Genomic DNA, 13,139 nt, shown 5'->3' on the forward strand with positions numbered 1-13,139 from the left:
GCCTCTCGTGTTTACAAGTGTGGATGTATGTTTACGGGACAGGCTCTGCCTGCCTTTCATATGTACATCACTTGCTCCACCTGTCTCCCATGTCACAGAGTGTGTTCCAACAGTCTCCCATGTATAAAGGGCCTCCTGCCTCATGTTTGCAAAAACCCCTCTTCTACTCATGCTTACACGATCTTCTATGTCTGTGTTGTTTACAGGTCCTACCTGTCGCTCATGTTCAAAAGTCCTCGTTTGCTGGTCTCCTGCATTCACAGGACCTACTCTGACTAACTCTCAGGTTTAAACGTCCCTAGGTCCATCTCCTTTATTGACATGACTGCCTCAGTCTGCCCCTCATATTTGCACAAAACACAGTTGCTTGTCTCTACTTACAGGACCTCCATTGTCTGCATCACGTTTATGGGTCTTTTCTCCATATCTTCGACGTTAACAGGCTCACCATGGCGTACCTACAATGCTCACAGAGCCTGCTCTGTATGTCTGCCACGTACATACGACTTAGCCTGTCTGCTGTTCACGTTTGCAGTGCCCCGTCTGCCCCTCTCATTTTCTTCTGGGTCACCAATGCCGGTCTCACATGTTCACAATTCATCAATTATAAGGTAATGTTTGCAAAGTCTAATCTGGATGTCTCATTGGTCTATGCAACCTCAGCAGTATTACTCATGTGCACAGGACATGTTTTGCATTCCATTATTTCAGCTCCCCAGTGCTGCTAAAGAAAACCACTGGCAAACTCAACCAACCATGTTGTGTGGTTGCCCTTTCTTGTTCGAGATTTTGGTCCCATATCCCCCTCAATTATTTTACTGTGGCACGTTTCTCTGCCCCATAACCTGTACTGTTGTAGTAAAAACAGAAAAATGTCCTACAATGGTTTATGCGTAGGAGCTTAGCTTAGTTTGCATAGGAACTTGGCAGTTATCGGACATGTGTGTCTGCTTGAATTCAATGTGACATTTCCCATTTTACCGAAGCACGCAGCGGGGGGGGGGGTGCACTGCAGATGGCATGTCACAGACATTCGCTCTAAGCGAGGGCAACTACTTCAGTACAACTGAAGTGGCTCTCGCTGATTTTGTTGTCACTGCCCAAAAGTAAGATGTTACACACAGAAAATATGGTGATTATCAAGAATAGCTTGCATTTATCCCTACACAGAGAATTGCATCGGGAGTAAGGGAACCCTGCTCAGAAAAGAGGAGCGCCCAGATTAATGGAATTGGACTGAGGAGAATGGAGACACAGAGAGAGAAAGCATCGACAGAAATGGCACTGCACTGGAACAAATAGAACTGCATAGAAGGAATGTACCTGCATTGGGAGGACTGCAACTACACTACCAGAAATACATTGAAGGTAACTACTTTAAGAAGAAGGGAACAGAACAGCGAGGAATGAGATTGCATTGGAATGAATGTGATTACAAAGGAGGAATGTGAACGCTGAGAGAGAAATCGATGGAACTGGACCATGAGGGTTCGAACACTCGAAAATTAAGGAAACTGCAATAAGGTTATCAGAATTGCATTGAGACTAATGAATCCTCAACGAAGAAGAAAGGATCTGAACCCATGTGTAAGAACCTGATATGTAAAGGCAGGAATTGCATTTGGGGGATGGATTTGAAGATGACAAACCTAACTTGGTGGTGAAGTTTCTCACGATAACCAAACTTCGCTTGTAGGTGAAACTCCCCCCACCACCCTCCCCCCAATTTTTTTTTCCAGCACAATATTATTTTGCTGAAAAATTCTCCCCCAATAATTTAATTTTTGCTGTAGTTGCTTTCTGCAAAACGTTCTTTTTTAGGGTCTTTACAGCACTTTCTCCAAGGGTTCATAACCTTCGTAACCTTCATTAAGATATTTAAATACAAATGTTGACATTTGCAAATGAAAGTTTCCTATACTTCACACACCCATAAACAGCACTGAGCGCCAGAGAACTGAAACAGTACCGAGGGGAGGAACAGAACCCATTTCTAGGGAACTAGTCAGTGAAAAGGAACGGAGATCTTTGGGTTAGTGATCACACTCAAAAACAGCCCAACACATCCAGAAGATATAATCTGCACTGAGAGATACAATGAAACTGCACTGAAAGGAAAACCAGCGAAAATGTCACTGAAAGGGAAGTAACTGCACTCCATGGCCGTGAACGGATAACTAAGCAGAAAGATATTCCAGTAAAGCGTTAATGTTGCACTCAGGGTATTCAAGTTGCACAGTGAAGTCCAGAACTGCTTTGATCCAAGGGACTGCACGGAGAAACGGGTGCAGTTTGCAAACCCAAGGAACCAAGAAACATGTGAGTGAGAGGCATTCTGCTACTTCTAGGAAGTGAAGCAAGACAGAAGATGAGCTGGAGAGCGAAATATGAAACCTGAGCCACTGAAACATTGTAAATTATCCAATTACAGTTTAGTAACATTTGCCAAGTTCAAGCTGATATCAGAGGCTAGACTAAGTGACTAGAGGAAACAGTATCCTTGCTCCCTCAAATGCTCCTGATCCCTCAATCACCACAAGTTTCCATTTTTATGCTCCACTGTCCTTTTTTTATGACATTCAATTGCACTGAAGTATTTCAGAACTATTATGAGATTTCTTAACGTTTTGTGTAACAAAAACAGTGATAATCCACTTTAAAAAAATGTAAGTGCTGATAATACATCCAGATGGTGCCGGCAGTGTCTGACCTCTCAGCGGCTACCTACAGACCCAAAGCAAGGTTGCCTCCGTCAGCAGTAAGGCACACTTCTCACAACTTGTCTCTGTATAGAAAGGGCACTGTTCTTGTGATGCCAGGGGGCCTCCTCGGGTGCTAGCCCCAGCGCTTGCCACGTGCCCCCATCTTTAAGCTCTGTTTTCACCGCCGATGCGTGCCCAGCATGACTTTGGTGATAAAGTTGACGATAGCCGAGGCCGGCTGCTCTGGATCCAGCTCAGCAAACAGGTGGCAGACGTTTTCCACAGAGCTGCCTGTCTTCTTGGCCACAAATCCAAACACCCTGTGGAGGACACAAGAAATAGAGGATGGACTTCACTACACTGATAGGCAAAGCGGTTCAACAATATAATTGTCATTTGTGCCCCAGGCATTAAATATTCCACCTCAGTGACAGAACCAGCCTCAACAATTCACTGTACTCTAGATGGAAAAATCACTATAATATGATTTTTATCTACCTATTGAATAAATAATGTAGTTTTTCCAAGAATGTCCAAGATCCATTTGCGGTGAAAGTCCTTCGCACTGCTAGGAAAAGCTAAGCCATCCTGTTATGTATGTTTTTTCTGGAGTGCCCTGTAGCTCTTCTCCACCAAACTCAGTAGCCATGCTAACTCACGTAAAGTGCTCCATCTTTTTACTGTTCTGTTCATTATCAGAGAGGGCTGGACATGTATCAGTGTGATTCACAGATGACTTGGTGAATCGTGTTGTTTATTTGAGTCACATGCTCATAGCAGCTTAAGATTGTGCATTCAAGTATAGGAAAGCTTGCTATACATATGTTGGACAGGCAAGCATGCACTTTTTGCTTTTAAGCTCTCCTCCCAAAAACCTATTCTGTCTGCTAGGCAGTAGAGGCCACCCGGCCATCCCATTGTTCAGAGTAGGTTTCACCCTGCTTGGATGAAACCCATACTGTATCCTGTTTTATTACCGGTTACAAAGTCCACAGAATTGAGCCTAAGGAGCGAATTCAATTTGGGGCTTTCGGCCTGTCCTCTACCAGGGTGACAGAGTAAATTATTCCATGGCCTTGGCAGAGATGCCGACGTGCAAACTATAAAATGTCCGTCGCCCCGGTGGACAACAAGAACCAAAGTGTAACTTTGGCGGACTGACTGAGCCAGACAACAATGTTACAGTTATTTTGTATTTTCAAAAAGAAAATCCCAAAGCAGGAAAATCATACCCATTTGCAATGCAATAGGTATCGCATTTGCTCGAGTTTGACCAATTGGCACTGTAAATAATAATGCCTTTATTTATGTGTTTACAAAACCTGCAAGCGGTGCATAAACACTGCTTGCAGGTTTTGTAAAACACATAAATAAAAGGCATTGTCATTAAAGGGTGCCGCAATTTTGACAAAAGTAAGCAATTAGAAAAAAAATGGCAGCCATAAGCTATTTTTTCTATTTATTTACTTTTGTTACAATGGCGAGACTTGCACTTTAGCTTTGAACATCTTAAGCTTAAGTGGAGGTGCCGTGTTTGCTTCAAAAGTAAACACATAGAACAAAATGCACGTTTTGTTTCTATTTGTTTACTTTTAAAGCAATCGCATGACCCGCGCTTTAGCTTAAGATGTTAAAATCTAAAGCACGGGTGCGGCCACTGTAAAAAAAAGTGTATAAACAGAAAAAGAAAGGCATGCAGCCATATTTGGCCAGCAAAAAACATAAAAAAAGTGCAGCCCCCATTATTCTTGCTGAGGCGTGCCATGCTGGATAAATGGAAGAAAAAAAAAAGCATCAAGGGAGAGCGTGTCCTGCTTGCAACAGCAGGCAGGACAAAGCGATTTAAAGAAAGTAGTGCTCGGAGGCTGCAATTAATGCCTACCGAGTAACAACACATGTAACAGGGTCCTCATAGGAGGTTACAAGAAGAGAAAAGGCGGTACTAAGGAGGGACTACTAAGCCTATTGTCCAATAAAAAACGCCACCATTTACAAAGGACAGGAGCCAATTAAAAAGATGGGCGGAAAGTGGGCTGAGCTTCATGCCCTTATCCTGACTACAGTTTAATGGGTGTGTGAGGAGCACTCCGTTGTAAACAATGTATTCAACCTGTATAAATGGTGCTGCAACTAATCAGGTGTGTCACGCCTGTGACTAAATGCTAGTTTAGGTGAGAAAAAATCTCAACTAGTTGCGCACTGTTCACTATGTGTTATCCAACACTTATCAATGTAAACACAAAAACTTCAGTTATTTTAATTCATAACATCATGCTCTTATAATCATCTGAACGTTTTTACAAAATATAATAATGAATCAATTGAACATATGATTTTCTGATTCTCAATTCTGTACATGAAACATTTTCGTTTTTAAATCATCACAACGCAAAAATATGTGGTACTTGATTTTCACATTTTCAAATTATGCCCAATGCATTTCGGCACAAACGGTGTGCCTTCATCAGGGGCTGATCTGTAATAAAGGTGAACACAATAAGACAAGTAAGTGTATTGTGTGTGATGTGTACCATGGGGGTGTATATTCACTAATGAAATGTCATCATACCTCTAGTGGACGTAAGTCTCTCAAATTACACTGTAGAAAATAAAACGACAAGACCAAAGAAAATGCCAGTATTAAAGTAACCTGTGCCAAATAAAATCAATGACGCTCATAGCGCAAACAATAATGATGCTAATCCAACAACCATATGCTTACCTAGATGAAAATAAAATGTCTTGCCCTGTAAATACAAGTAACAACCAGAACATTTATGCTTATTATTCACATGCTGTTCATGACATAGAGTCTTAATAATAAAAACCTGGGGTCCTACCTGCTCTGCGTTGTATGTTCCAATCTAAAAAATGTATAATAGAATATGGTTGACAAGATATCCAAAGCGGACTCCAAATGTCCATGAACAATCCGTTAAATTTCAAATCACCCACCTCATACGCGCTAAGTTCTGACCTAAAACAAAAACAAGTAATTTTTAGCTCCATGATATTGCACTATGCTTGACCTACAACAATAAGACTAGTGTGACAATCAGTCTCACGTTCAACCAAAATTTAATTTACCTTCTTACAATATCGCCTGTGTTTTAAACAGTAATTCCCAGCCTCGTATTCCGTTCTAATCCAAACAGCCTTGAAACAAGACGTCTCACGCCATTGCTCGAATCCACCTCGTTTGTAGTATGTCTTCGTCATCAACACTAAAAACGGACTCTCACAGCCAGGACGCCAATAATCCAGGGTAACAAAGTCGCCATTTTAAACCAGAATAGAACATTATGGTCTGAATGCTGACTCCCAATAAAAGAACCGCCATGCAATGTATACTCTTCAAACGCTATGTAAGGTTTCCGTTGTTAACGAAAAAACACACTGTAATGCCGTCACATTCCTGAACTCTGTCCTAACTTACATATATTTCCAAAAACGACACTGAAAACGGACTAATAGCTCCGCGATCAACAATTTATGAGCCTTTTAAACCTAAACAACACTCAGGGCGAACTCCCAACTGCGACTATAACTTGTGAGGAAAAATCTCAACTGTGTTTCTACACTGAATAAAAACGATGTGGTGTGAGAAGCTGTGAGATGTTATCAGACTTGAAACAGCAGTAAGAGTTATAAAACGCAGCTCCAAAGTGTAAATACTCAAAATAAATCATGTGAATAAAGAAGTATTGCAAGTTCCTGACTACAGCATGTCTCGAAGAGATAGCGCAAGCAATGCCTAGGCGAGACCAAAAAAACATACGCCTCCCTCGACATGGGACTTTCCTCCCATGACTAGGGGTACATTGAGCACTTTTTAATGCCCCTCACATCCAGGTTTTTCCTGGAAGCGATAGACATTGAACAAAGGCATATGTGCGCCCATCTAAATTAGGTGGGCAGACCTATATACAATTCTCTAAACGACCCTTTCTGCGTCCGGCTGTCGGAGAAGTTTGACCACAGTAGATACAGAGTAGTGTCCGCTGCTGTCAAACTATAGTCGGCTCGCATTTAAATAGGGTGGGGACCATACTTTTGGGAACCTTGATCTAAACCAAGCTTTAAGTCTGAAACCACAAATAACTTTGACCACCCTAACCTGATCTGACCTTGCAACTCTTACTTAGCAGGACAAGAAAACTTACTAGCACTAGGTAAGGTGAGCTCCTTCAGGTTTGAATTTTTAATAAAGCAGTCCCTCTGTTTGGCTGATTGCCCACCTTGGCCACCACAGGAGGATATGTACTGGCCCACTCAGTCACAACTGGATAGGTCTCCTGGACACCGAAGTCATGCTATTTGCTCTGTCCAAACAATTCACCCACAGTCACAGCAACTGCCTCAAGTTTTCAACTAACTCTTGTCACCCAGTGTTACATTAATGGAAGCTTTGTGTCATCTAGTGCTACATTTAAATAAAGTCTGTTTCACTTCATACTACATTAAAAAATAAATGTTTAGCTGCTTCACTTCATGCCACATTAAAAAAAAACTTTTTAGCTGCTCCTGCAACAAAGAAAGTAACAGTGGCCAAGGGCTTTGCAGAATATTGACACATGTAATATGACTATTTGTTCCCATCCAAATCTGCATGCATGAGTTCAGACATGACAACTTCACATGGTCGCTTGTTGAAGAGCCAATATAACAAAGTGAGCAAGAAACATATACAGAGCGAGTGCTTCCAGCTCGTTTAAGGAGGCTCCGCACAGCTGATGTCCACTGGAGGTTTCAGAGCCTCCCCAGGACATCGGTAGCAACCTCAGAAGTATGTTTTCTTTTTTGTTTGGGGTGGAGGAGGGGGAGGGGGGGTGAAGTGTTGGAACACAGCCACGCCCAATCTCCATAGGCCCTCTACAACTGATCAGGTTTGAGGCTTAAGCTGGCGGGTCTGCAAGTTGTAGTAGTTTAAACCATACACTTACTTGGAAGTCGTGCCGTCAGGATTCGCCCACCTGCGAGAAATAAAAAACAAAGGTTTAGAAAGAAATTTGTTCATTCTGGACCAACATGCCACCCTCAAAAAAGTCTCACTAGACTACCTTGCCAGACTTTGAACAAGCTTTGGCAAAGTTAATAGGTCTCACCTATTGCCAATGTGCTTTAGCCCTGTTGTACACCAGGGTGGCAGCAGTACAGCATGCCTAAAAGTTAGTGGCATAGAGGTGAGTGGTGTGGAGTGGAATGTCATTGACTGAAATAGTGTAGAATGCAGTGCAGTGTTCTGGAGTGGAGGGCTGTGGAGTGGAATGTTATAGAGTGGTGTTTCGTGGAGTAGAGTAGAGTGAAGTAGAGTGGAAGGGCATAGAATGGAGTACAGTGTTGTACAGTGGAGTGGCATAGAGTGTCAGAATGGGATGGCACAGAGTGGTGTGGAGTGTGAGAGGGGTAGTGTGTTGTAGATAGAGTGCAGTGGCATTGAGGGAGTTGCATAGAGCAAAGTAGAGTTGCGTGGATAGGCGTAGAGTGGATGGCCATAGAATGAAGTGGCATAGAGGGAAATAGAGTGGATTGGCAAAGAGTGGAGTAGAGTGTCATAGAGTGGAGGGTCGTGGAGTGTCATGGATTGGCGTAGAGTGAAGTGGAGAAGTGTGGCGTAGAGTAGGGTAACATAGAGTGTTGTAGAGTGGAGAAGCATAGAGTGTCATCGTGTAGAGTCAAGTAGAGTGCCATAGAGTGTTGTAGAGTGGAGTGTCATGAAGTGGCATGTCGTAGAGTGGAGTGTCATAGAGTGGAATGTTGTGGAGTCACGTAGAGTGGTGTGTCATAAGAGTGGTGGGTTGTAGAATAGAGGGGTATGTTGTAGAGTAGAATGGTGTAGAGAAGAGTGCAGTGAAGTGGCATAGAGTGTGGTAGGGTGGAGGGGCACAGAGTGGAAAAGAGTGGAGTAGTGTCTTGGAGTATGCATGGTTTGGTAGTACACTGACATTCCCGACAACACATTTTAAATTGAAATGACCATTACGTTTGCACAGACATACAGTTTTAGTGATAAAACAATCCAGTGCCAAACGATAAAGTGTGGAAATAGCATGACCTGGTGTACTGATTTGTTTTGATCGTATTAAAATATTTTTTTCCACCACACTTCATAATTACATATAATTTGCTTCATTTGTGCTTTCCTTATTCTGATATATTCTGAAATATTTGCACGGTTCATTTACAGACATTTACATTTTCTAGTGTGCTAAAGCCTTTCCTTTCACACTCCCAGATTGTCAAATAAATCCTCTCACTTTGAAGTCAAAGAAAGAAAAGTAAATATCAAGCTCCTTCAGAAAACAGAGCCTGACCCTTGACCCTTGTCTTTGAATTCACAGCAAACGTGACAGACCAAAATTTAAATGCCTCTTTACATAAACCGAGCACTCATGGAAGAATACTGTGAATATGGGATGCTCCACGGGAGGGACAAAGGCATGCTGGTCAGCCTAAAACAGGGGTCTCTGACCTCTTCACTATCAAAGGGGACTGAGATAACGCTACTCGAGTGTGTTGGGTCTCTATTTTAAAAATTATCATTTTGCATTACTGCTTGGAATTTCTTTATATTCCTACTTACTTTTAGCTGGGGGTCAGCATACTGCATTCAACTCTAGCGCTAACGCGGTGTCTGTCTTTGAAGCGGACCCGCCTGAAGAGAAGCACTCTAGTTGTTGTTAGAGCTCAGAAAGTTCCCTCCCTCCCTCCCTCTCTTCCCATATCAGGACGGATGCAGCGTCCACGCAGCAGACGCGCCAAAGGCAAGCCCGTCTGCGCCCAAAACGCGCCCAGGGCCTGAACCCCTGCTCAACTTATCCGGCACTTGTATTCAAGGGAGCAACGTCATGGTTTTAACTCACAGATATGTACCTCGCATAAAAATAGTACTGAACTCAACCACTTCATTGCATGTGCGCTGTAATCTATGTGGATGGGTGGCTTCCCCGCTAAACATCACGAGCACAGCTGAGGAGAACATTCCTAATATAAGTAACATCAATGTACGGAATGAGAACAATCACTCATGTGAATCACGTCACAGCTTTGTACCTACAAACATTCTAGACCTATCAAATGCATCCTGCTCAACACCAGATCGATGGTGAAACATAAATTCCAGCTAGAATGTCTGATATAAACAGAAAACCCAGTCTTGGTTTTCTTAACTGAGACATGGGCTAATGAGAACAGTGGCCCTGATTGGCATCTAGCAATCCCAATGGGATATGTTGTCGCCAACTCTGGCCGAGTGGGGGCAAGAGGCGGAGGAATTGCTATAATACATCATTCTAACTTTACGGTCAGAGTTACTCTAGAGTCTATAGTAGACGCAGAAGCAATATCCTTCTCTATAAAATGCAAAAATGTAGAAGTATTCCCAGGTCTATTAATATATAGACCCCCTGGACCTAGAGCGTGTTTTTTTAATTCCATCCACAGCTACCTGGAATCCTGTCTAGATACAGAGTATTTCACTGTACTAGGTGATTTTAACTTCCATTTAGAAGATAATAATAACTCTGATACGGCATGTTTACTAGATAAATTAGCTAGCTTCGAACTTAATCAGATTGTCGCTGAACCCACACACATAGCAGGGCACACGCTAGATGGGATATGTACCAACAATTCCTGTATAGAGATTAAGAAGGTCTGCCCTTTTCCGTGGTCCGATCATTATGCAATGCATTTTGACACCACACCTGTAACATCAATTAGAGGACGGAGTTCTCGACCCCTGGCTCACAATTATCGGGGATGGAAGTCAGTAAGCAAATCGGACTTTGTGTCGGCACTTAGCAACAGACCGGTAACATCTAATGACATAAATCAAGCCGTCACTGATTTCTACGACTGGCTAAACACAGCGGCAGACAAGGCTGCACCTGAGGTGGCTAATAAACCTAGACATAAAAAGGTCTCGTCTCCCTGGTATTAGCCTAATCTCAAACTAGTAAAGATCAAGTGTAGGCAAAAGAAACGTATCTAGAGATCCCAATATGATGACGCACACAAGAAAGAATATTGCGCAGCCTTGGAAGAATACAAGGCCTCAATTATACAGGCTAAAGCTACCTACTACACTGCCAAAATCCAAGAAACCGCTAACTCCTCAAAAGAATTATTACAAACTGTCACTGCCTTGTTGAAATGCCCGCGTGATGTAATGTTTACACCTGGTAAAAAATTTGTAGAAAAATTAGCGGTCTTTTTCCAAAGCAAGGTGCAATCCATATACGATACTCTGGAAAAATCAACAAACAACACAGGAGTAAAAGCCCTAGTTCAATCTGAATATAGGGTGGGACATGAAGGTCTGCTATCTTTCACACTAACTACAGAGGAAAAAGTAGCAGAATTGGTGCTAAATATTAAATCTGGCTTCCCACTGGACCCCTGTCCATCGTACATACTTCATCTGGCCCCAGAGGAGATCAGTATGTCCTTATCTCCAATAATAAACAAAATTCTGTCTGTAGGAGTTTTTCTCAAGACATGGAAAAAAGGCTGTATTCGTCCCCTTTTAAAAAAAAACAAGTTGGATCCTCTTGACGAAAAGAACTATCGTCCTATCTCCTGTTTACCGTTTGCTGCCAAAGTCCTGGAGAAAGTAATACATCTAGAATTAACATCATATCTTGAGACCAATAACATCTTAGATACCTCGCAACACGGTTTCCATTCAAAACATTCTACGGAGACAGCCTTGATCATGGCAACAGAGGAGATCCAAAAGGTGATGGATGAAGGAGGAAGGGCGATACTGGTCCTGCTCGATCTAACAGCAGCCTTTGATACTGTAAGCCATACGGTATTAAATCAAAGGCTACAGGATGCAGGTATCAGCGGTACAGCTCTCTCTCTCCTATCACCCTTTTTATCATTCAGAAAACAAATGATCCTTTGGGATGGATACCGATCAGAGGAATTTACTCTTCCGGGTGGAGTCCCGCAAGGCTCGGCCAAATATATGATAATACAACGCTAACGTTTTCCACGCATGGCATTACCACGCAAATTTTACTTCGCATGCGTCTTTACCACGCAGCATTTTCCAACGCACGATTATACACCGCAAAATTTACGTTACTTAACCTCTTACGTCCTGTACATAATGATACTGATAGGCTAAAACGAATAGTTTTCTTACCTGTCGGTGTAGTTTTGCAGCTTGAAGATCTTTCTGGATTCACTATGCTGTGCATTATTCCGCGGTCTTGTGGTTGGGTCCGGATTCGTAGTCTTTTCTTTTTTTTTCTTAGCCCAGGTGGGCGTCGGCGTCACACCCCCTTGGGTGTATTTCCGGTGACGTCGGCATGCTTCCTGCGGAAGCTCCCACTCTTGGGTGCCATCTTCGGGTTCTTTTTTTTCCGTGTTTCTTTCGTTTCCGAAGTAATGGCAATGTTCTATTTAGTTTGTATTTACCGCTTTGTACTTTCAAAGTCCTTTCTTTAGTTAACCACCTCTTCTCTCTTCAGCCTCATCTTTCTGGCGGAGGTGGGTGGGTTCGCTAGTGAATCCAGAAAGATCTTCAAGCTGCAAAACTACACCGACAGGTAAGAAAACGATTCGTTTTGCAGCGTGAATCTTTCTGGATTCACTATGCTGTGCATAGATTTTGTAGCGGTTTCTCATCTCTGTGGCGGCTGGGTGGAAGATGAGCGTTGGGTGTTGAATATGTGCTGTAGCACCTTCTGTCCCACTTGAGCTTCCTTGTTCATTTGTATGTCCACACAGTAGTGCTTCGTGAACGTGTGCACCGAAGTCCATGTTGCCGCCAGGCATATGTCCTCTATGGGTCTGTTAGCCAGGAAGGCTATGTAGCGCCCTTCTTCCTGGTGGAGTGGGCACGTGTCCCCTCTGCCAGTTCTTGTCCTGCACGCTTGTGGCAGAGTTGAATTGTCTGTGCGATCCATCGTGCAATGGTCTTTTTGGTTACTGCTTTCCCCATGAAGCTGTTTGCGAATGACACAAAAAACTGTTTTGTTTTCCTGTGTCCCTTTGTCCTTTCAATGTAGTGCATGACTGTCCTTCTGGTGTCCAGGGTGTGCAGAGCTCGCTCTGCGCTAGTTGTTGGTTTTTGGAAAAAACTCGGTATCTGTATAGACTGGTTCATGTGAAATTTGGATACCACCTTCGGCATGAAGTGTGGGTCAGTCCTCATCACAACTCTATCGTTGTGTATTTGTATGTAGGGTTCTTGTAGTGTCAGCGCTTGAAGCTCGCTTACTCTGCGTAAGGACGTTATTGCAACCAGGAAGGCTGTTTTCATAGTTAGCATATTTAGGGAGACCTTGTGAAGTGGTTCAAAGGGCTCTTTCATGAGTTCCGTTAGGACTGTGTTCAAGTTCCATGCAGGTGGCGGCACCCGCTTGGGTGGTGCGATCCTTTTCGCTCCTTCTAGGAATCTCTTCACCACTTGTGATGTGAAGA

At 43.0% G+C, this 13,139-nt stretch overlaps 1 protein-coding gene across 1 annotated transcript in view; it reads right to left on the minus strand.

Moving 5' to 3' along the window:
• Positions 1 to 1,712: 1,712 nt before the first annotated feature.
• Positions 1,713 to 13,139, minus strand: part of TNS2 (tensin 2) — a 345,025-nt gene continuing 333,598 nt past the window's right edge. Inside the window, exons 28-29 of the mRNA XM_078689072.1 lie at positions 7,646 to 7,675; positions 1,713 to 3,022 (exon numbers count right to left, since the gene is read on the minus strand). Of these exons, the coding sequence (XP_078545198.1) occupies positions 2,881 to 3,022; positions 7,646 to 7,675 (172 nt within the window). The 3' untranslated portion in view covers positions 1,713 to 2,880. The remainder of the gene's footprint in view (positions 3,023 to 7,645; positions 7,676 to 13,139) is intronic.

The sequence above is a fragment of the Lissotriton helveticus genome, chromosome 1_1 (genome assembly GCF_964261635.1).
Source record: "Lissotriton helveticus chromosome 1_1, aLisHel1.1, whole genome shotgun sequence".
NCBI classification, from domain to species: domain Eukaryota; kingdom Metazoa; phylum Chordata; class Amphibia; order Caudata; family Salamandridae; genus Lissotriton; species Lissotriton helveticus.